This window comes from Malassezia pachydermatis (genome assembly GCF_001278385.1).
Source record: "Malassezia pachydermatis strain CBS 1879 chromosome Unknown scaffold7, whole genome shotgun sequence".
NCBI lineage: Eukaryota > Fungi > Basidiomycota > Malasseziomycetes > Malasseziales > Malasseziaceae > Malassezia > Malassezia pachydermatis.
The window spans coordinates 348,334-370,781 of NW_017253144.1; the positions used below are offsets into that span (position 1 = coordinate 348,334).

The following is a 22,448-nucleotide window of genomic DNA, read 5'->3' on the forward strand; positions in this document are numbered from 1 at the left end:
TATAGATCAGAGCTTGCTAGCTTTCGGTGCATTTGGTAGTGTGCTTACCTCTTGTAGGAAACTTTGCACAAGTGACCAATACTGATCGTGGAATGTTCGGCCAATCGCACAGTGTTTGGGCGTTGTCCAGCATGCCCGTCGGGTGCGCACCGTAGACAGAGGTGGCCAGGAAACGGGGCCTTCCGTACGCTCCATATCGATGACGGCAGGTGGGCCTTGGTGATTGGTTTTCTGGGCATCCTCTGCATGTTGTGATACGGCCTCAGGCTTGATAAAAACATCCGCTTCAGTGTGCAAGTACAGACGAGGAGGAAGCATAGTGCTTACGTCGTCCTTCGATCGCCACGCCCACAGTCGGCATTTGTTCGTGACGCGACGCATCCACTCAATGTTATTGGTATCCGGGCCAAGCAAGCTTAGACCGACGTGGAGGAAGTGGACTGCGGAGACAAACGCCCGGACGCCCAGTCGCTTCACAGAGTCCAGCCAGGTGTTGCCCGTAAAGCGCATCAATGTAGCACCTAGCAATGTGCTTAGCTCGCCATACCCTGGCGACGAATCCAGGATGGTGGCCACTGGGACAGGGAAGTTTTTCGCCTCATAGTTCAAGTGCGAAGCAAAAGCGCTATATTGGATCATACCACCGTTGGAAAAGCAGTGCACTACAGTCGAAGTAGTGGACCCATGATTCATGCGCTCATCGGCAATAGACGCTAATTCCTTTTGAATCAGCGCCGAGGACTCTCTCCACGCAGCACCTGTCTTCACAAAGCACGATTCGTACGACGACAGAATGATCATGACATGCGCATGGGGGAACATGCCGCGGTACTTCTCCGCATATTTGTACACGTAGCGCAATTCAGCATCCATCCAGCCAAATAGCATCACAACATCAGGGGCATTCATACTCGACGCGCTCCCTAATGGCACGGGCCGATCAATGTAAAAGTACGGCGCATGTTCTTCGAGCGTCCTGTCCCCAAGCTGAATTGTTTTGGAAGATGACATGATAGTTCGGAGTGTAGGACCACGGTAGTTCGGGAGGCGACGATAGGCAACAACGCTCGGAAGCCTGCGTAGCATGAGCCTAAGCCTTACAAGGTGGTGGCTACAATACGACTTCGGCTACCTCCACCTACGTCAGACCAAGAGCCAAGGCATGTGAAAGAGGTTCTTACGCATACGGCGAGTACCGCCGCTTGCCCACGTCCAGGCCGGCGCGCTTGGTACGCCCGCCATGAAGCGAACTAGGTGTTGCAGAGGGGGCTGGCGCTTCTGGCGCTTCTGATGTGTCGAGAGACCATGCCAACAACCGCCCATCTTCGCCCCCCGAAAAGAGACGCTGCGTCGTTTCGTCCCAATGCACGCAACGTACAATGTCGTTGTGGGCTTGTGCTTGCGTTTGGCCGCTGGGGAATCTAGCATGCAATGTCCACTGCACTGTATCTGGGGATGACGATGCAGGGATTTCTAGGCTCATTAGGGCTATACCACCTCTGTAACGGCGTTAGTGTTTGCGAGACGTACTCTTGGTCGCCGCCATAGACGAACAAGCCCGTCGACGACGTGCTCAATACAGAACATGGAGCTGTGGCTGAGGCATCAATGACATAGTCCGTCACCCAGGCGGGCCGGAAACTGGTGGGCGCACGTGCATCCAACTCACTACGTAGACAGTCCATCTGGAGTGAGAACATGTAAGTACGTACCTTATCAGCGTCCCATAGGCTCACTGTCTGCATATTGCTTACAGCGTATACTGGACCCAGATGAATTCTCCGTGGATCATTAGAGAGGGCAGTATCCTTTTCATCCATGCCAACGTCGGTCAACGGTTCAGAGGGCGTGAAGGCGTAGGACGTGGGCTTCGCGGCCCATCCAATGCGCGCCAGACTGGCATTGGTGTTTCCCACAGAAATTACAGCATCTTCTTCCTTGGCAATGGATGTATCAATAGCACACACAAGACCGTCCATACCACCGCTGAGAAGGACATGAGCATGCGCAGTTTGGTCATCATGGAAAACCAGGGACGTAACATCGTCTGAATGGGCTTCCACATAGGTATGCACCGGTGCATTCATCTGCCGAAGATCCCACAAATCAACATACGCATCACTGCCCTGCAGCTCTGTACCTGCCGCGACGGCGAAATGGCTGGTGGCAAGCGACAAATAAGGCGCGCCGCTGGGCCCTTGCAACTGCCCGATGGGCGTTGGCCCTGAACGCGCATCCCATACGCACATGGAGCCATTCCGAGATGTACCAATCCATGCGGAGGGATTGCTAGAGATAGTGTCCAGCGCTGTCAGATCCTTGGTATGCCCATCGCGAATGGTTTGCATCGGAGTCACGAGACGGTTCTTGTCAAACATGCGCAGAGCGCCATCGTCACAAAGGGACAACAAGTGCACAGGGGAAGCCAATGGTGTCACAAGTTGTGTAATGTACGGTACACTCTCTCCCTGGCTTACGTATCCGTCCACCGCACAAGGAGGACATAGGACCTGGGACGGCACCTGCAGCGACATGGTGGGGACCGACGTGCGTGCGAGAGGAAAAAAATGAAAGTGGAGGCCGCATGGGTCCTGACCACGGCCGCCATGATCAGTACGTTGAAGGTGAAAGTAACATGTAGTTGTTGGTCTCTCTGGTGGTATTGCCTCCGGCAAGTCCACGGTATCGAACATCCTGAAGGAAAATAAAGTACCACTTGTGGATTTGGATGTGATTGCGCGAGAAGTTGTCCAGAAAGGCTCTCCTACGCTGAAAAAGCTCGCGAAAGAATTTGGCCCCAGCATTCTCCAGGAGGATGGCACGTTGAATCGGGCTGAATTGGGTCGCTTGGCCTTCGCGAACAAGGAAAGGACCAAGGCGCTGAATACGATCACTCACTCAGCGATTCGTCGCGTCATGGCATGGCGCTTGGTACGTCTGTGGCTGACTGGTGCGAAGCGCGTTGTCGTGGATACGCCGTTGTTGATTGAGGCAGGGCTATACAAGTGGTGTGCCGAGATTGTGATTGTGTGGTGGTACGTACGAAGCGACTTACAGAAGTGATGAGAATCAGCAGCTCAAGCGTATGCTCTCCCGCGATGCCAACAAAGGGCTTACCGAGTCGGATGCTCGCTCACGTCTCGCGGCCCAAATGGCGCTTTCGCAGAAAGTGGAGTATGCTGACGTCGTCATCGACAACTCAATTGATGCGACGGAATCATCGCCGCCACGTCTCCGTGCTGAGGTGGGCAAGTTGCTAGCGCGATGGCGACGTGAGTCACGTCAGCCCTCCTTCACGCTGTTGTGGCTCCTCAGTTGGCTCGTCCCACCGTTTGGTCTTTTGTGGGGCCTCCTAGTGACATTTATGCGCTCGCGTGCGCGTGCACAGCGTCACAAAAAGGAGTGAATTCCATCATCATATAGCTAGCTACTTAGTTGTTATTCGCACCACCAGCTGCATTCTTCGTGGTGTTAGGCGCCTTGGTTCGTGTGGGAGGAATAGGCATGGAGCCAGGGAAGGGTACACGCAAATTCCAATTGCGCTCCAGATGCAATTGAATGTCTTTGACTTCCAGACGATCGCCCTTTCGGTGCTTGGCCAAACGACAGCCAAACGATGTGACGCTCTCGATGAACTCGTCTGCAATTTCCAATAGAAGATCCTCCACGTCGCCATCCAACTGCTCGCTTGGGTCGATCTCGCTGACAAGCTCCTGCACTTTGCGCTTGGTAAGAAGACGGTTGCTACCAGCGGCAGCTCCTGACAAATTCAACGAGTTCGACGACGAAGAGCCTAGCAGATCTGCCAGCTGTGAAGGCAAATTCTCTCCATCAAGACTCAAGTGTAGATTGTCGTCTGTCTGCGCATGGTGATCGGTCGACGACAACCCCAGGAGATCTTCCCAGCCTTGCTGACCACGGCCAGCCGTAGCTAAGCTTTTTCCAAGGATCCCTGTACGGCCAAGCGGGTTCGGTCGAACAAGCACAGGCGGCGTACTGGTGACAGGTGTGGCACCCAGGCCCTGCGTCAAGGTAGGACGAGGACCAGAAGCATTCGGGAAGGGCTGAGGTGTAGACGTTTGCTGCGAAATCAGGTTGGCCAACGGACTATTACTCGACACAGCACCTTGGCCGCCCGTAGGCAGAAGGGAAGAGGGCTGAGCAATGGCAGCGGCAGGCGCGCCATTGGCCCAGTTCGCTTGCGAGGCAGAGGGGCGGATCGCAGCGGCCGCTTGAGCATTCGCAGCCGTGGTAGGAGTATCCTGTCCTTCTTTTCGTGCATGAAGATCCGTGGGAAGAGTGCGTGAGCCACTTTGCGGCGTGGAAGGGAAGGCATTGGTGCCCATCTTGGGTGTGCCCTGGGCATTGTTCATACGGTCTGCGCCTGTATTGGCAGAAGCACCTTGAGTAGAGGCGCCCTGCGTCGATTGCGATGGACCAGAAGAGGGTTGTGATATGGCCTTCTGTGCAGTACTTTGCTGTGGTGCCTGCTGTTGTGGTGCCTGCTGTGATTGCACCTGCTGTGGATGCATATGCTGCATCTGTGGCTGTGACACTTGTGGTTGCTGTTGCGCCTGATGCTGCTGTGATGGCTGTGGGGGCTGCTGCGGCTGTGCCTGTGGTGTCTGTGCTTGTGGAGCCTGTGACGATGGCTGCTGTTGCTGCTGTTGCTGTTGCTGCTGTTGCTGCTGTTGCTGCTGCAGCAAAAGCTGGAACTGCTGCTGATCCTTAGCACGGGCCTGCTCACGAGCTACAGCTACTTGCCGGGCAAGACTCAACTGCTTGCTTTTTAGTTCATTGTACAGGTTTTGTTGCTGCTGCTTTTCCTGCGCAGAGAGGTTCGGGTTCCGTAGGGACGCTTCAATTTGAGAAATATTTAACATCAGGGGAGACATGACTCGATTGAAGTTTTCCATAAGTGTCGCTTCATGACGAGGCAGCTGAGCATGAGGTCCAAGATTAGGTAGAGGTGGGCCTTTCTGCTGTGCTTGTGCTTGCGCCTGCTGCTGCGCCTGCTGTTGTGCCTGCTGTTGTAGGTAGTTGTTTTGGGGTTGTGCCATGCCATTGGCATCATTGCCATACATCGACTGTACAGGCCGAGCGACATTGACTTGTTGCTACAGGTGAGCATGAATACGACGTACTTGTACTGCATTTTGACGCTGCTGTTGTGCCAAAATCAGGCGGATCTGGAAAGATGTGAGGAACAAGGGCGATGACATACCTGCTGAAGCTGCTCTTCACTGACGCGACCTTGGCGAGCGGCATTCACAATCGCCATGAATTCGGGGTTGTTGGCCAGGGCAGGCTGAAGCGCCTGCAAATTCGACATAGGCATCCCTGGGTTTCCTTGCGGTGCACGTCCTTGCATAGGAGGCGCATTGGGTGGTATACCGCCGTTCCCAGGCGGGCCGTTCGACGCCATCGTGCAAGAGAGCGTCCTAGGCGCGACCGCGCCGACGGTGGTGATTCGCATCACGTGATACTACGCTTCTGGCGTGTCGTGAGCGACAGGGCTTCTTATGACCGTGCGCCGCGCATGATCCCCACGCCGGAGATTGCGCACCTACGTCGGAAAGAGTATGCGGATCATGTCTACGATCCAGCCGAAGATACATTTGCGTTGATGGATGCAATCGAAGAAGATGGGGGCGCCTTACAGGCCCTTGGCGCTTCGCTTTGCGTTGAAATTGGGTACGTGTCGTCTGGCTAATCCAAGGTCTGGTAGTGGCTGTGTATCAGCCTTTGTCGCCCGAATTTTGGGATCATCAGCCGGTATGCCTGAGGTGACTTATATTCAGTTTATCTATGTACAGACATCAACCCAGTTGCAGCCGCATGCACAAAGGAAACAGGTATTGTAAATCAGGTACGTGCCAATGGTCTTATAAATGAAGACGACACTGCAGCCTATTCTTACGTCCCTCGTCGACGCATTGGTACCACGCATAGAGGGCGCAGTAGATCTATTACTCTTTAATCCTCCCTACGTCGCAACCACGGATGAAGAAGAAGCGTTGGAACAGCAACGCGCAGACTTGGGCGGTGCATGGGCAGGTGGTGTGTACGGCACCAAACTGCTTGACGCTATGATGACAGAGGGGCTGGTTGAGGTATGCGTATGCGGAGCTAATTACAGCGTCTATTGCGACCAGGCGGCCGGTTCTACCTCGTTGCCATTAGGCAAAACGATCCACCAGCGATTGTACGGACACTTCAGGCGCATGGCTTGGACGCAGCCATTGTCCTGCAACGACGCGCGAATCGCGAACAGCTCTTTATCATACGCGCTATTCGACCATAACTATACATATTCCCATAGACGCGCACAATCATCTACGGGCATCGCACGTCGATCTTGCTCCAGCGGTGTATCGCCCTGTGGCAGAGCGTCCGTCGGAAAGGCGTACAGCCGCAAGCGCTTACGTGTCTCACGACGAACGGCAACGTCCGCATGCCCTGATTTATCAGCAAGCAGAGGCGGCACAGATAGTGTGATATCCAGCGGCGCTACGGCCGGTGGGACCACGGGCTTGTTCGCGCGCTGACGACGCTGGAGTGTCTTTTTGGTTTCTGTCTCGAACATGGTGGTGTACGTCGAGTCCAAAAAGTCTTCCAGCTCATACTTGTTCTGCGTGAAAGGCTCGGCAAGAATCGAGGCAAAGGTCGTGACGGAGCCCAAGTAATGCGTGTCACCACCAGACGTAGTAGCTCCTTGCTGACTTGCCTGGCTCAGGCGGTAGGCGCCAAACGTGGACAGTTCCCAAAGAGAGCTTTGAAGGGCGCCGGTATGCAGGGGGTTGGTCTCCTGTGCATTGAATCCATCTTGGACACCACTGGGTCCCAATGCCAAGTGATCTCCTTGCCACTCACGGTGAATCATCGGCATGCAGCTGGGATGGCGCTTAAGCAGGTTCCAAACAAACGGCACGATCTCTACGAGCGCGGCTGGAGTGGCTCGCAGGGAAAGACGGCTAAGCCGCTTGATAAACGACGCAATAATAGCCACAGGCAGGTGCGTAGAGGCTAAAAAGGTATCGAGCATACGCATGAACCGACTGCGGTAGCGCGTATGCATCACGGAGGCGTCAAGCAGGCCATACAAGCGCGTATAGAAGGCAGGGTAGTCGAGGTTGTGGTGCACAATCAATGTGAATAGACCATTGAGGGCCAAGAGGGCAGTCGTGCCCTTGGTATCTAAACAGTCGACCAAGAAGTCGTGCAGCATGGTCGGCTTGGGCAGATGAGGAAGAATCTGCGCATGCAGACGCACGAGAATATCATGGGTCTCGGCCAGAGTCAATGCGCCACCGTGAACGATCAGGTGGCCCTGGGCGTCCGTGTGCGTTTGAGGCAGAAGTAAGCCGAGCCAAGCCGCTGCAAATGCCTGGCGCTGCGCGGGCAAGGAGTGAACCGACTCAAGAAGGCCTGCATTACGCGCCCGACGCCGTTTCTTGCTGGCTTGAACAGCAGCGGGACGCTCTGCCTCGTCTTCCTCGTCTTCAGTATCTGAAAAGATCGGCGCGGTCTGGACTTCTTCGTCATCGTCGTCACTACCTCCATCTTCCGTGAAGTGCGGCTTTGATTTCTTTGCTTTCCTTTTCTTTGGTCCCTTGGCGAGGTGCGGCACTAGGAAATTGTTCAGGTGAGACACCTCGGTAGGAATGGCCGTGATGCGGCACAGCCATGTGCGTGCATGGGAACGAATGTGTGCATGCTGCAAGGAAGCGTCGGGGACGTGGCGCAGGAGGCGACTGATCTCTTTACAAAACATGTACCGCACGTCGTCGTAGACTTCCAGATACGACTCGGCCAATGTATCTATCACATCGTCGGCCATCGTGCGCCATAAGCACGTTTGCACGAGAGAACGGAAAGGCGTAACAGACCAGCGCCCTGTGCTAGACTGCTTCGCAAGTGCATGACGATGCAGCGTTTCCGATGCGGCCGTCTGCAATGACATACTTATATCCAGCGCTGCCAGACGCACCGACGATGAGCCCGACAGAAGCAATTCGTCATGGAGCAGCGAGAGGAACGCATTCCATTGCTGCTTGAGCCACTTGGCCACCTTGCCTTTCGCATCCGTTGCCTCCGCCCAAGTAAGTCGGCCATGCTCATCCACATGCTCCAGGTCCATGCCATCCTTCTCGCAAAGGCTCACAAAACTCTGGCAGACAACACGCACAGCGAGGGTGAGTGCCTTGATGAGGGTACGCTCATCCGCTGAACGTTCAAGCTTCGAATGCAAGCGGCGTGCATCTGTGATCAATGTCGCGATCGGATTCAAGTCCGTCGACGAAGCCAACGACGCTTGCAGGGCCTTGATCCTCTCGACTGGCGTGGACGGCAGACCGTCCTTCTGCGAATGACCCTTGGCCATGCTGGGTGGAGGAAAAAAAAAAATAGGAGAGCCACGAGGCTCAAGACAGGGCCAGGCAGGGCGCGTCATGCATGCATGAATGAAAAAAGACAACACACACTCGCGCCGCTGGGGTAACGTAGCGACAATGCGCTTTCGATGGGCTGGGTACCTTGTGGTCGGACTTGTAACGACCGAGGGCCTCGCCTATGAAAAGGCTCGCCTTTCGCATGAAGGCTTATACCTCAATTTGCCCTATGATGCGCCTATGTACTTGTATATGGATGCAGACGCCTTGCAGGTCGACAATGCGACCTTGCGTCTCTCTGCGGTGCAAGAACGTACATGGGCTGAAGCCCAAGCGTGCCAACCCAACACAACCTCATTCCTGGAGGCCTGTGAACACAAAGACTGGGCCATGTACCAGCCAGCATATACCCAATCCCTCGCACGATCTCTGCTACAACCTGATTGGGGTGTGATCGTGGCTACGAGTCCTATCGCGCAATTGCGTGCGCCGACCAACGAATCCGTTCTTCGGTCCCTTGCCATCGTACTGGATACGTATACGCTCAGCGGCGAAAAGGTGCAGCTTCGATGGTGGGTTGGTCATGTCACACAGCCGATGGAAGCTCGTGCACGCTGGCCCATTGCGCCGCATGAGTACGTGAGCCGTGGCGATGCGCCTAGTCGACGTCCTGTGCAGGCATGGGACGGTACAGAGCCACCTCGCTTGAGTGGATGTACGTTGTGATACCGACTTACCGCAGTAATGACCGATCCTTTTATGGCAGGCTCACATCATACATATAAACTCACGAACGCGACATGGTGTGTTGATTTTCACTGACATTAGGTCGCGCGGTGTATCCATACGTGTACAGACGAACCAAACAACAGGCGTTCCCATTCGTACCTCAGTGCATGGCACGATAGTATGGAGTGGCAGCGTCCATCGGGCGCGGCCGCCCTTCGTCGGCCCCGATCAAGGCATGAACGATGAGGAGATATGGTGTGTGATGGTGCGGGATGCTTGGGGGTTTGTGCACCAATATCTTGGACTGGATGCTGACCATGTCCAAGTGCATGTGGGTGACAAGGTCCACGTCGGTGATGTCGTGGCCTACGCTCCAAACGAACCCATTTCGAGGATGCCAGCATCTCAAACCGTGCCGGCTGATCCACTGAAGCGGTACATCGAAGAAGGCTTTGAGCCGTATCCCTTCCGTGCACGCCAACTGGAGATCCGTGTGGCCCGCCCTGCCCTGAGCTGGACGACCTACGCAGAGCCGGAGGCGCATGGATGGACCTATTTCCATCCACAGCTCGCCTATCGATCCTCCCAGGGCACGTCGGAAATAGTTCCCTTTGCGGAATCCACATCCCTTACTGTGGCAGCGCATGGGGAAGACCCGCCGCAGACGTTTCATGGGTTCCGTGGTAGATATGCCTTGCCATTACGAGGACTCATCGAAGTGTTCGTGAGCTGGCAGGCGTTTGTCGAGACGCCGTACGATCCCTCGGATGCCATGGACCCTGTATCTGTGTACGCGATGGACTGGGCGGTTGTGCCTACACGCATGCTAAAAACTCCATCGCTGTGCGATGCGCCCGATGTATACTGGCGCCGCTCGTTTGAGCACAGCAAGTTGGCGCCACCGACGAATACGAGCTTGGACGACCCCTCGTTCTTGTTTGCGTATTATGTACCCCTGGTCCAAGTTGGTGGTCTGTTGGGCGGCGCAGGCCATGTGCAATGGCGCTCGCAGTTTGACGAAAAGGTGCGCATGTTGATTTACAGCGTTACTCGGCGCACACTTGGCGCGCCAGATGTGCGTGGTGGCTGGAACATCACGCGAGAGCTCGAGTTTGGGCGGTACCGCCTCGCGGTCCGCGCACGAGGTGTGGCAGGTCCAATTGGGTGCATGGAGCACCGCGTGTCAGTAGGCGATCCAGATGCGTGGACCGATTTGCGCTTCCTCACCATCTATGAATTGTTGACGCTGCCATTATGGCGTATGCCCTTGCCAGACTTGTTTACCGGTTTCCTCGAGCGCATGGCGCATTTGGTCCGCCTGGCCGTTCGTATGCTTGTTCAGTAGCTCCCTATCTCTACATGTAGGCACGCAGGGCATAGAGCAATACGCGGCCACGCGTATTGCCAATCGCCATGTACTCGCTCTGCGTCGAAAATGCCAAGGAAGACACGTGGCCCAGCGGTGTGCCTGCCGTCGGCCAATTTGCGTAGGTTTGCAGCGTAGGCACGTGGATCATACGCAACGCGTCTTTCTTGTGTCGGCTAGCAATCGCCATGAGCTGCGCATCGTGATTAAAGTGGATCGACGTCGTCGCCGTCGTCAACGATCCAAGACTCTTACGCGCCGTCATACGCACATCGTCGGCCAGTGTCGAGGAGGCAGGTGTCGTAAGCAGCTCATCCAAGGCCGAGCTCTCCGTCGCTCCAGTGCCCACACCACCGTACATGTTCACAATGCCATAACTTGAGCCGATCGCCCAGTAGCTCGGCATGGTCGGCGCGACTTGCAGTCCTTTGGCGCCGTAGAGCCCTGTATCGTAGGCTGTGACAGGACACGAGCGACTACGTACGTCCCATACGTGCACACGTCCTTCCGTCGAGAGTGTCAACAAACGATGCTCGTTTGCACTGGCTTCGTCAAGCCCTTCCACACTGCCTGGAACGGTAGCCCATGCCATACCTGCGAGGGGCGCGTTCATACGCAGCTCACCAATACGCTGACCACCCGTCTGCCCAGCGGCCCCTGCACCCCAATCAAGCAAATGTACTTGGCCACGGCGACCACCGACCGCCACCAAGCGCGACGCAGCGCCTGGCTGGAACTGAATGAAGCTCAGGTCACGCTCGGCCCCCGCGTCCGCTTCTGTGCCAGTGGCACTAGAGACCACACGACCTGCACCTCGCCATGGGCTCGACCGCAGGGTCTTGCCCGACCGGATATCATAGGCGTACAGGTATGGACGTGGGCCTGCAATCAGCACAGACGAGCCCGATGGATGGAACTGTGCCGTCTTGACTGGCAGGTCAGGCACATGCAGCGACTCTAGCAGCGGATTCGACGTGCCATTGATCTGGAACAGACGTACACGACGGTCGCGTGACGCTGTCATCAGCACATGCGAGCGCGCACTGGGATGAAATTGGATTTGCTCAATGGCCGCCGGCTCTGCCATACGACCTTGCGCTTCGTTCGCATCGCGAAGCCGTTCCACATCCAAGCGATCATATGTGAGCCGTTTCAATGCGCTGTGTGTGGCGGCCAGCCCAGCATCGGAGCTCAGCAGGTCGCGCAACAGCGACGACTCGTTGGTATCCTTAGCACGAGTCCCGAGCTTCGCCCAGGCGGGTCGTGGATGCAATCGCTCAAACCTGGAGTCAGTGACATAGATACATACTGCTTGCGCAATCGGCGCTGGTACTCTACGCCGGAAATGGACGTCTCGCCTGCACTGGTACGCAGCTTGCGCAGACGTTTTGTCCCTCGTACGGACCCATCGGGCGCACGCGCGCCAGGGCCTGCTAGTGGCACGGTAATCCGCTCATCGTCGGCATCATTCCACAGCGATGGTTCGTTGACCGCTGTGTCTGTCGTCTCCGTGGCTTCTTCGACCAACATCGGCATATCGCCGCCCGAATCTAGCGTGAAGAGCTACACGTTAGCACAACCTCACGTACCATATCATCATCCATATGCTTTAGTTGGTGCTCAGAAAGGTCAGGCACCGAAGCACTGCCGGCCCCAAACAGGCGCGCCGAGAGGGCCTGCTCACGCGCAGCCGCGCGCTCGCTCGATGTCGACATACCACACCACGCTGCACAGACCGAGTACGTCGCAAGAAAAAAAGCGGCGAGCAGGGGCTGCACGTGATATATGCGGCCGGAGGTACTCCACCCTGGTTCTTCTCGTGCCATGACTCTCGAAGCGGCTGAGCCCCACACTGATGTGCCACAGTGTCCTGTGCCACATGCCAAGGACACGCCGCTCCCACCAGGCCATCCCGAGATACCTGTGGCTCCTCCCTCCAAGCTACAGAATCCGTCGGGCGAGCATTGCATCTTCTTTCGGCAACCAGAAGATGGCCAAAACCTCTCGTCGATGGAAGTGACGACAGAGAGCCTCACGCCTGACCCAGTGGAACTGCAGGACCCCGAGCATTTGCTTGTCTTGTCCAGTCGAAAAAGTGCGCTAGCTGTGTGCCAGGCGACGGAAGTCCAACTCATGCTGGAAGCGCGCTACGGCGGCAACTCGCCAGCGTTTGCCCCCCACGCTGCGGAGGCGGCGGATACCAACGAAGAAATCGCCGGGGTTCACAGGCTGCTGCGTGGCTTTGAAGAAGACAGAACAAAAGAACTTGTGCCATACCATTTCCCAGTGCGTACCATGGCGACACTGGGCGACAACAACCAACGCTCGCCGCTGTACGTGATCGGTGGCGAAGGCCGTGCTATCTGGACGAAGGAATTGGAAGTCGCGCTCGTTGCTGGTAGTGTCGATGCCATTGTGCACAGTCTGAAGGATGTACCTACGACGCTACCGGATGGCCTAGAGCTTGCTGCGATCCTGGAGCGAGAGGACCCACGCGACGCCCTGGTCGTCAAGCAAGGTCTGCCGTATAAATCAATCAACGATCTTCCTCGTGGTTCTGTGGTAGGCACGTCGTCGGTACGCCGTGTAGCGCTGCTGCGCCGTGCCTTCCCTCATCTGATGTTCAGCGATGTCCGCGGCAACATCCAAACACGTCTGGCGAAGCTCGATGCCAAAGACGGGCCTTATACTGCGATTGTCCTCGCGGCAGCTGGACTGAAGCGGATGAACTTGGAGGATCGCATCACGTCCTATCTGGTCGGCACCGATATGCAGTACGCGGTCGGCCAGGGTGCGCTGGGCGTGGAAGTACGTACGCCACGTGGCCCGAACCAAGAGCGTGATGAAAAGGTGCGGACGCTCATTCGCAGTATTTCCAACTGGCGCTCGACCTGGCGCTGTGTCGCAGAACGGGCCTTGATGCATCGCATGGAAGGCGGTTGTTCAATTCCCCTAGGTGTGACGACGCGCTTGGAAGATCACGACGAACTGGAAGGCAAGATGCATGAGCGGATTGAGACGCCCATGGAGCTTGCACAGAGTGGCGTGTTGCCGACGCGCGTGCCTATCCCTCCCATGCCGCCTGCAGAGGGCTGTCGACTCACGCTAAGTGCGGTGATTGTCTCGTTGGATGGCAAGCAGTCGTGCCAGCACACGGAGACGATGTTGTGTCGGTCTGCAGAAGACGCAGAGCGTCTCGGTATTCTTGTGGCGGAAGAGTTGGAGCATAACCAAAATGCACGTGGCATTTTGGATGAGGTCGAGCACCACCGCCGCCTGGCGGAGGTCGCCGACGAAAAGCGCCGCGCCGCGCAAAACGCTGGCGAGGCGACCCTGGCGGTGCCCGAAGTGGACCGACGTGGTATGCCGCGCGACGATGGCGAGCCCAAAGCATGGGAAGTGTAGTGTGTATAAGTTTACAAATAAGGCGCCCATCCTACATACATTTGACCGAGGTTTTGCGAGCTAGTTGCGTCGCAAATGAGCATGTGGACAAGATTTTTGGTCGTATGTCGCACTTCATCAGAAAGACCAGGACGACGTAATCGCCCATCCAGCTTGTCAGATACCGATTTGAGCGCTTTGCGGGCTCCCGCACCAGCCGCTGCTGTCGATGCGGTCTTATCGCCATGCCGATGACGTGCACGTCGCTCCGTCGCGACCCACTCGCCAAGCGGATCATGGACCATGGCCTGCAATACGCTCATGAGCGACTCTTTGTTGTCGCGCAGAATCCCCATCGTAATTTCGGCCGTCCGACGGAACGCCCCTTCGACCCCTGCCACGCCCAACGCATCTACCATGTTGTGCGTCAGCCGGAAAGGCACACGCTCCGGAATTTCAAATGTCATGCCTTTCTCAAACAAGCAGTTCAAATCAACGTGCACAGTATCGCCTGAACCAGCATCAAACAGGATGTTGTCACCATGCCGATCGCCCAGACCCAGCACAAACCCAACGATCGACATAACAGCCGCCGTGCGAGCATACGCCGATCGTGCTTTGAACCACGCACTGGGCTCCGGGAACGTCTCTAGGAACCATGCGTGGAATACGGGGGGGTAGCGCGACACGACTTTCGTGTCAAAGATCTGCGCCGCATTCTTGGGGTTCGCACGCGCTTCATCCAGCAACGTCTTCAGGTCTGATGTGTACATGGGAATGTCCAACGCGGCATAGTGCTTGGTCAAGATTTGGCGGTACGCAATGGTATTGGGCACCCATTCAATCAGACCGCATTCTTCATTGAGAATGATCACAGCATACGTCCGGATGTACAAACGTCGACGACGTGACTCTGAGTTGCTTTGTAGCAGCTTGTTGATCATCGAGTCAAACTCCATAAGACGCGCATCTTTGCGCAGGTCATCGCGTGGTTTGCACAGGAAAGGATACTTGTGGCCATCCGAAGCATGGATGACCACTTTACGTGGCTTCTGCAACGAGTGCATAATCTCAATGGTATCATCGAAGCCTTGGATCGTCGGCAAATTCCGTGGGAACGGCCGGTGATCAGTGTGCACATGGTTATCAGGCGGCAAATTGACGTTGACCGACGATTGCAGTGGCAAAATCAGTGGCGTGGTTTGGACCGCGGCAATCAAGGCAGGGAAATGACGCTGCATACTCAGCGTCGCCTCTTTGTGCACATGAAACTCGCACAGGTGAAGAAGCTCGGTTGACACACGCTCCGCCGCCTCGATAATCGGCACGACATCACGGTACGCACGCTCCGGCACCGATGAGATTCGCTCCATAATGCGTTCGTACCGTTGTTTCCGGCGCTTGTCCTTGGAGTGGGACCCTGCAATCAAGGCCCACACGCCTTGCTGCGGATAGGCAACCACTACCGCCACAATAATCTCGAGCAGGACCTGCCATACGGCCTCGTTTTTGTGCACAATACGCGCAACCAGTTGAGGCAGAACAGCGAACCATTGGTATCGCGCTAAATGACGTACAGACTTGAGCATCATATCGTTGATCTTGTCAAACTGCTGCTGCGCCTGCTTGGAATCATCTTCCGCCTTCGTATCTGAGTCCGCCAACTCGTTACCTGCATCCAGCCAAATGGTAAGCATGCGTGGCAATGTGCGGTACAAGAACTTGGTGCCATGTTGTGCCGATTTCATGTAGAAACGGCATACGCTGAGCTGCAGGAGCATTTGGTTGCCCACCGGCCCACCGCCTGGTGCATCGTAAAAGTGGCCTAGGTAGTACCAAATCTTCTCAGAGTCAGGGTCCAGACTCGTGCAGGTCTTGTAGTGCTGGATAATATCGTTCTGCTGGAAACGTGCGGTTTCCTCCACGAGACGCGCACGAAGCAAATGGGCTTGCGCTAGCGCATGCTTGTCTTGCGATGCCTGGGCCTCTGATGATTGCAGGGCATTGTTTAGCACCTGCAAAGCCGCCTGCACTTGATCACTATCGGCGAGCAATTTAGCCTTTTGCATAAACGCATAGGGCGCGTCACACTGCATCGCTTGTAGCACAGCACTGTACGCGGTTTGTGTATGCCCGGCCTTACGTGCGGTCTTGGCACTTAGGATCCAGCAATCGCCTAGCTCAGAGGCTGAGGCATGAGAGGCTTGCAACGCCGAACGACGCAAACTCAAGATAGGCTCACGTGTACGGAACGACGGCAATGTAGCATGGAAGCGGGACGCTAGTGTGCCAGGCAAGGACGCGTTATGCTGATCGTGGAAGATCAGTTCCAATTCACATAGCATGTGCAATTGGGATACAGCATCGTACGCCTGCGTATACGATACACGCGCAGGGCCCAGCAAGTGGCGCCCCAGCTGAGACCGTGCTTCTTCAACAGCCTCGCCCAAAGCCCTTGTGTCCTGCTCACGAATCGCCAGCAATGCACGAGCCATGCCCAATTCGGGCACGGCATGACCTTGTTGTACCAAGGCCCGAACCGCGTCCCAATCGGCCATAATACAAGCGCCCTCAATCTGAAATGGCGCGAGCTGTGCTTGCCAGGTCGGATGCACGGCTAAGACACCGCGAATATGCGTGCGAAGGGTATCGTAATGTCCCAGATTGCGCAAGCATCGGAGCAGACCAACATGCAACCGCACATCATCAGGCCGACGTTGCAGCTCGACTTCCCAGCAGCTCTGAGCATCGGTCCAGCGTCCGGTACTTTCATGCTCGCGAATTTGGTGCTCCAAAGAGGGCGATAAGACTTTGGTCGAGATACCTTCCATGCCATCGGGATCATCAAGACTCGCATAGATTTCGTGCATTGTCTCATAGTACGATTGCAGTGTGTCAGACGACTGCTGCTGGCGCACAGCTCGAATACGGTACTCAAAGTGTAAGAGAGCACGAGCATACGCGTCACATTGCAGGGAGGCTTGTGCGAGAAGGTCCGGCGAAAGCTCATCCATAATGGCTTGCACATCCTGTAGCGCATCACGAAGTCGACTGCGCTTCGCCGCTCGAGGCGGTACGAGACGCATACGCCGCATCCAGTGACCGACATGATCGAGCACGGTGAACAACGCTTGCGCTGTAAGTCGGCGCCGCTCGGGATCATAGCCTTGCGTAGGTGACGCTTGGTCAGCCAAGACAGCACGAAACTCATCAAGGACACCACGTCGCTGTGCCTCTGTGCCTGAAATCAGCGTATGCAGAACCAAGTGTGGTAGCAGGTACTGCGCTACGCCTACATCGTGATCACGTACGACAGATATAAATACACCAAATAGCGTCGCAGCATCACCTTCACGAGCCTGCCGAATCAGCAAGAGGGCCCAGGCCTGGATCCAGTCACGGTACGAAACTGAATGCAAGTACAATGGCGTAGTGCGGGGCCGTGGCTCTGTATGCTGGACAACGTAGCGCGAATTGAGAAGAGGTAGGAGCGTGGGGAGCATGGCCTCTGGTAATGCTGCCCATCGTCGACGTACCTTGTCGGGTACACGACTGGGAGCATTCGCCTCCAAGAGCGCCGGTGTGAAATGACAGAATTTCAGAAGCTCTTGGATGGCATACGCCAGCGCGGCTTGGTGCTTTGTATCATTGGTCGCACGAAAGGCAGGGACGACCAACTCCACGAGCAGGCGTTGAGCCAGTGTCAGACTCTCATCTGCCTGATCGAAATCGGACAGCAACACAAAGATCGGCTCTTCAGGTGGCATCTCCAAACGATCGGGATCGACGGCGCCCAGCAAACCTAGGCACGCAAGGCAGACACGTTGCACATGCTCCCCCCATTCGGTACGGGAGGCTACGGCCATAAGCACACGGATACACTGACCGATCAACGCATGAAACACATTGCCTGTCGTCCATATGGCAATGCACGCACGACGCTCTTGAAGAAAGGTGCGCAGTTCATGCAGAGACTGCAGACAAATGGCAGCACTGTCATTTGCAACTCGCTCCAAGATATGCCGGAAGTAAGCCTCGTCGTCCCATACACGCCTCGTCGCACGAATCCGCTGGGCTACATCTGGCACATCTTCATCCAGCGCATCAAGACTTGGTACATCGTTCAAAAAGCTTGGATCTGTTGTGCGTTCAAGGATCGCGCAGCGCAAAACCTGGCCGCCCATACGCCGTTCTTCGACATCCAAGGTGGGCCACACGTGCAGTAAGGCGGCGGCGGTAGGGCCCACCACACTTCCCAGGTCAGCGCCACGCAGTGCTTGAACAACATGGTACCAGCTTTCCAATGTAGGCATGGCCAATCCGGGCTTTTGCAGGGTGCTTGTCAGACTGGCCAACACTTGCGGTGCTACGCGAGCCGCCACAGCCCCAATTTGCTGGACCAAGGCCCCGATACTGCGTACCGCCATAGCCTGACGTGCTATGCGCATTTTGCCATGCACACCACTAAGCTCATCATTGATCCAAGTGAGAATCGCAAGGACTTCTTCCTGCAGAAAAGACGTGAGATCCATGCCGCGCCACTTTCCGCTTGTCGCCATAGTCGAGCGGACGCATTCCAGGCCTTGCAAAGCCGCTTCGACTTCGTGAGTGGTGGGAGAGCCGAGGTGCATGACCAGCCAGCCCAGCACGTCGTGCAGCCGGCTACGAAGCAGGCTAGCAACCGTAACGCTCCGTGTGCCCAGCAGCGATAGGAAAGCTTGGACACTCGCATCACGTACGTCAGGTGGTAGCAGATACACATGCTGAAACACGGCAGAGACGTGCGAGAGACACAAGCCTGGTACAGGCTGACCTACCGTGGTAGCCAGCGCCTCAATATGCGACTGAGCATGGCCCATATGATGCGCATGTTGTTCCAGAAGAAGAGGAAGGGTATAATCTAGCGTGGTTTGCAAAAACGTAGGGACATTCATCCCGACAAGGCGAGCCAGCTCCCCCAGTGCCTGCATAGCGCCGATGTGGGCCGAAAGAGCGACGTGGCACACGGTATCAAGATGCTGAGAGAGCAACTGGAAGGTTGTGCATTTGCGATACAACGCAAGTTGGATGGTCTCTGCACTGGCCAAAGCACGCAGGTAGATGTGAGGAAGGTACAGACCATGGATCAATGCCGTGACCACCAAGACAAAGGAAGCATCGTGCTGAATACGACCCAGCAGCGCCACTGTGGAGAGAGATGTCTCTTGAATTTTGCGGTCCGACGACTTGGTGCCGTCCGTGGCTAGCTGTACTAAGGCGGCGAGGCGCGCAGCAGAGTGTAACGGCGCGGAGGCAAATCGCGACACCATCACATACAATAGACGGCCGGCGCGAATACGTACACCACGATGCACATGCATTAGAGCAGATCGTAGGAGACCTAACCAGGTATCAAAGGGACATTGAACAAGCACATCTGGAGCGGCATGCATCGTCATACGTAGCATATCTTGTAAGCACGGCATAGCTTGATGTGGATCAGAGAAGGTGACATGTGACCAGACGTCTGGCAGCTCGTCCAGTGTCGTAATGGTCCATGGCGCAGGGTTTGACATATCAAGGTCGGCGCTGTCGCAATAGGTGCATGGATCCGAAGGGCATGGGATTGTGGGTGCGTCGATTCTGGCGCGTTTTCGAGCACCATGATGCTGGACGCACAACGAGGGACTTGGGCTGCGGCGGCGTGGACTCGTATGCAATCGTGTACACTCTTCCATGAGGGCGCTTTCATCCAGTTCGTCCACCTGCCGCCACTCCTCGTCGGTCCATGGATCGCTGTCCAGCAGAGAAAGGGCCAGCCCCAGCTGTGCTGCGTAGCACTGACGCCAGATACCTTGATGCTGCTGCGCTTGGTGTAGCAGGGTAGGCAACAGCGCTCGTGCATCGCCTAGAATCCCGTACACTTCTGGTGGCAACGCTTTTTCGCGGGCACGGTAGGCACACAGCGTGGAACGTGCATGGCCAAGGACATCATACAGACACGTACATACCGCTTCCTCCATGGAATGAAAGGCCAAAGAGGTACCACAGACACGAACCAAATGAAAGAACGAGAAAGAGTCAGGAAGCACACGAATGGCAGCTTGCATGGCCTCGGCTTGAAGTAGCGTCAAGTGCTCAGGGAGGTCAGGCAAGCACGCCAGTGTCGCATACGTCGCACACTCCACGATATCCTGCATTGCAGAGGGAAATACCAGCGCAAGTTCAGAGGCGATGCGTGTGCTTAGCATCACAAGGTGATCGGCCAACGCTGGCCCAAATACCTCGTCCACAGGAATGACAAACAGCGCCGCATCCGCTGCCGACCATGCATAGGCAGGCGTCCCTGGTGCTCTGACTGCCACAGGCACATGGGATGGAGTGGACAAGGCCATGGACAGAGGCACGGGGTCGTGGCTGCCCAAGACCAATTGCCCTGGAGTGGCTTTGTCACGTAACGTGCCTGGCATAGAAAGGGTATGCATATGCCATGTATTGGGTATACGTAACGACACCATGCGCGCACCGGCACGGAGAGCATCGTACAAAAGGAAACGAACGTGGCTGTGTTGGTGTGTAGAGGAGAGGCACACGTGCAGTACAGTGCCGATGACACGCATCGTAGCCCCTGCAGCTTCTTTCATAGCATGTAGGAGCGCACCTGAGTACTGCATAGCAGTCTCTGTCGTGTTCGAGGCTTGTTGTACATGAGTGCACAGGACACTGAGCGCGCCAATTAAGCGTGGGACCATGTACAAATCCAGCGTGGTATAGTCCAGAGGATAGGCACCGACTGGCATAGGCACAAGGAGCGACTCCAGCGCGCGTGGCGTCGAAGTGATCCAGTCACATAAAGAATCCATAGCATCGGCATAAGATGGCGTCGTATGCAGTGCCTTTTGAACGGCCTCAGGAGTACGTGAAGCGACCAAAGGTTCTGCATACGACCGCACAAGGCCACGTACAGCGGCATGCACCGCGTGCTCACGTTCCTCATTAGAGAGGTTTTGAAAAATCTTGGGTTAGTCGTTGGCAACGTACCCCTGTCTCGGCGAGCCAGGAAGGCCATGCCGACGCATCTACACTAGGCATGATGCGCCTGGCCGCCGTGTGTGCGAACGTCAGTCGTGGAGACGCAAGTAGTCAGCCTCGCCAACCAACGTTCAACAAACATGTGGAGGACCGTCCACGACGACTCGCAGAGAAAGATAGTCCTATCAACAGCTACGCCGAGCACATCTACATTATGCACTATGCATGACACAAACACATGGATTACGCATTCGTAGGACCGGTAGTGAAGCGGTACGTGGACTGCGTGTTCGGTTGGTTCTTGCATGCCACAGCGAGCTTGGCGTAATCCGGATCATTCTCAATGAGCTCAAAGTGCTTCAACTCGTGCTTCGTGCCTTCCTCCTCGCGCTTCTTGCGTAGCGCACGCTGCTCGTTCTCAATACGCGACTTGTCCTTCGACGCCACGTCATAGTTGCCTGTCCGGATACCCTGGGAAACAACCTGCCACAAGCGGCGGCTCTCGTACTCGCCCATCTCTGAAATTGGCTTGACCTGAATCTCCTCGCGAGGGCTCACGTTCGCATCCCAGAACGTAGAGCTTACAGGAAGAAGAGTGCCCTTCTTCACAGTGCTGCTTCCCGACCAATCGCCGGCGACCTCCAACAACGAGGTCGATGAACCAGACTGCGTCACCGTCGCATGGAAGGAGTGGGCCTTGCCCGAGAAGTAGCCACGGCCACTGTAGTTGATAGTGGCGAGATAGCCCGTCGATGAGTGAATGTACGTCGTGTCGGCCAGCTCAATGTAGGGCGATCCGTACCACAAACCATCGATGTGAAGCGTAGGAAGAGTAATCAGGTACACCTCATCCTCACCCTCTGGACGCTTCAGACGCATGAAGGCGTGGCCCACCTGCAGCACAGAGATTGTACGGCCATTGAATGAGGTCTTCTGACCGCTGTGGCCCTGCACACTTACGCCGGCCTTCTTGTTCTCCAAGTAGTACGCAGTGATCGGGGGGTGGTGCGACACTTGCTCCGACACAAGCGTCAATTCACCACGACCACTGTGGTCAGGCCATTTACCGTAAAACACTTCACTAAGCACGGGGTTAAGCGGCTTCTTCTCGTGACCCATGCTGGTGTTGCGCGAGGTGTACTGACCCTTGAGTGTGGCAATGAACCAACGAAGCACAGCTACCATACGCTCCTCCGGCGTCTTTCCCTCCTGGACCTCGTTAAAGGTATCGGGGTGCTCTCCCCAGCTAGAAGGTGAGCAGCGCAGCAATACATACTAGCTCGGGTACTCGGTCAGCGACACGGGCGACAAAATGAACGACGGCGCTGTCATTTTGCTAAGATCGCCCGAAAAGCTGGCGATGGACTTGAGGAACTACTGGTCAGATCATTCTTGTACATACATGCATCCATCCACCTTGATTCTCACTTGAAAGCCCAGGACCAGGTTGCTCAGCACTCATGGTGTTAAAGTATGGGTAAGCTTAGCTCTATGCCGCCAAGTTGGGTTCTGCACGCCGCACGAACGTGCGAGCGGAGGCGGGGAGCGTTTTTGTTAGTCATGCCCAC

The 22,448-nt window shown here is 56.0% G+C and overlaps 11 protein-coding genes across 11 annotated transcripts; 4 read left to right on the top strand and 7 right to left on the bottom strand.

Moving 5' to 3' along the window:
• Positions 1-6: 6 nt before the first annotated feature.
• Malapachy_1617 (hypothetical protein) lies at positions 7-1,011 on the bottom strand (the record flags this gene model as incomplete). The annotated part of the gene is made up of 1 exon (XM_018136120.1): positions 7-1,011. One exon carries the CDS (start codon positions 1,009-1,011, stop codon positions 7-9), a length of 1,005 nt encoding a protein of 334 aa, XP_017990840.1.
• A 166-nt stretch (positions 1,012-1,177) lies between these two features.
• On the bottom strand, positions 1,178-2,534 carry Malapachy_1614 (wd40 repeat-like protein; the record flags this gene model as incomplete). Its single annotated transcript, XM_018136117.1, has 3 exons — positions 1,178-1,499; positions 1,531-1,685; positions 1,713-2,534. 3 exons carry the CDS (start codon positions 2,532-2,534, stop codon positions 1,178-1,180), a joined length of 1,299 nt encoding a protein of 432 aa, XP_017990745.1.
• Positions 2,535-2,606: 72 nt separating this feature from the next.
• On the top strand, positions 2,607-3,406 carry Malapachy_1577 (dephospho- kinase; the record flags this gene model as incomplete). Its single annotated transcript, XM_018136081.1, has 3 exons — positions 2,607-2,613; positions 2,642-3,035; positions 3,061-3,406. 3 exons carry the CDS (start codon positions 2,607-2,609, stop codon positions 3,404-3,406), a joined length of 747 nt encoding a protein of 248 aa, XP_017990770.1.
• A 25-nt stretch (positions 3,407-3,431) lies between these two features.
• Malapachy_1596 (transcription initiation factor tfiid subunit 12) lies at positions 3,432-5,425 on the bottom strand (the record flags this gene model as incomplete). Its single annotated transcript, XM_018136099.1, has 4 exons — positions 3,432-4,384; positions 4,775-5,117; positions 5,145-5,189; positions 5,225-5,425. The coding sequence occupies 4 exons, from the start codon at positions 5,423-5,425 to the stop codon at positions 3,432-3,434; spliced, it is 1,542 nt and encodes a 513-aa protein (XP_017990730.1).
• A 114-nt stretch (positions 5,426-5,539) lies between these two features.
• Malapachy_1579 (methylase) lies at positions 5,540-5,952 on the top strand (the record flags this gene model as incomplete). The annotated part of the gene is made up of 2 exons (XM_018136083.1): positions 5,540-5,694; positions 5,910-5,952. 2 exons carry the CDS (start codon positions 5,540-5,542, stop codon positions 5,950-5,952), a joined length of 198 nt encoding a protein of 65 aa, XP_017990777.1.
• A 384-nt stretch (positions 5,953-6,336) lies between these two features.
• Positions 6,337-8,383, bottom strand: Malapachy_1594 (ribosome biogenesis protein noc4; the record flags this gene model as incomplete). Its single annotated transcript, XM_018136097.1, has 2 exons — positions 6,337-6,379; positions 6,411-8,383. The coding sequence occupies 2 exons, from the start codon at positions 8,381-8,383 to the stop codon at positions 6,337-6,339; spliced, it is 2,016 nt and encodes a 671-aa protein (XP_017990728.1).
• Positions 8,384-8,510: 127 nt separating this feature from the next.
• Malapachy_1602 (hypothetical protein) lies at positions 8,511-10,464 on the top strand (the record flags this gene model as incomplete). Its single annotated transcript, XM_018136105.1, has 3 exons — positions 8,511-9,105; positions 9,133-9,193; positions 9,219-10,464. The coding sequence occupies 3 exons, from the start codon at positions 8,511-8,513 to the stop codon at positions 10,462-10,464; spliced, it is 1,902 nt and encodes a 633-aa protein (XP_017990681.1).
• Positions 10,465-10,474: 10 nt separating this feature from the next.
• Positions 10,475-12,200, bottom strand: Malapachy_1612 (wd40 repeat-like protein; the record flags this gene model as incomplete). Its single annotated transcript, XM_018136115.1, has 3 exons — positions 10,475-11,768; positions 11,795-12,048; positions 12,075-12,200. 3 exons carry the CDS (start codon positions 12,198-12,200, stop codon positions 10,475-10,477), a joined length of 1,674 nt encoding a protein of 557 aa, XP_017990843.1.
• Positions 12,201-12,309: 109 nt separating this feature from the next.
• Malapachy_1580 (porphobilinogen deaminase) lies at positions 12,310-13,890 on the top strand (the record flags this gene model as incomplete). Its single annotated transcript, XM_018136084.1, has 1 exon — positions 12,310-13,890. The coding sequence occupies one exon, from the start codon at positions 12,310-12,312 to the stop codon at positions 13,888-13,890; it is 1,581 nt and encodes a 526-aa protein (XP_017990924.1).
• Positions 13,891-13,901: 11 nt separating this feature from the next.
• Malapachy_1591 (serine-protein kinase atr) lies at positions 13,902-20,940 on the bottom strand (the record flags this gene model as incomplete). Its single annotated transcript, XM_018136094.1, has 2 exons — positions 13,902-20,864; positions 20,890-20,940. 2 exons carry the CDS (start codon positions 20,938-20,940, stop codon positions 13,902-13,904), a joined length of 7,014 nt encoding a protein of 2,337 aa, XP_017990733.1.
• Positions 20,941-21,123: 183 nt separating this feature from the next.
• On the bottom strand, positions 21,124-22,342 carry Malapachy_1585 (oxysterol binding protein; the record flags this gene model as incomplete). The annotated part of the gene is made up of 3 exons (XM_018136089.1): positions 21,124-22,126; positions 22,157-22,254; positions 22,283-22,342. The coding sequence occupies 3 exons, from the start codon at positions 22,340-22,342 to the stop codon at positions 21,124-21,126; spliced, it is 1,161 nt and encodes a 386-aa protein (XP_017990754.1).
• Between the last annotated feature and the right edge of the window lie 106 nt (positions 22,343-22,448).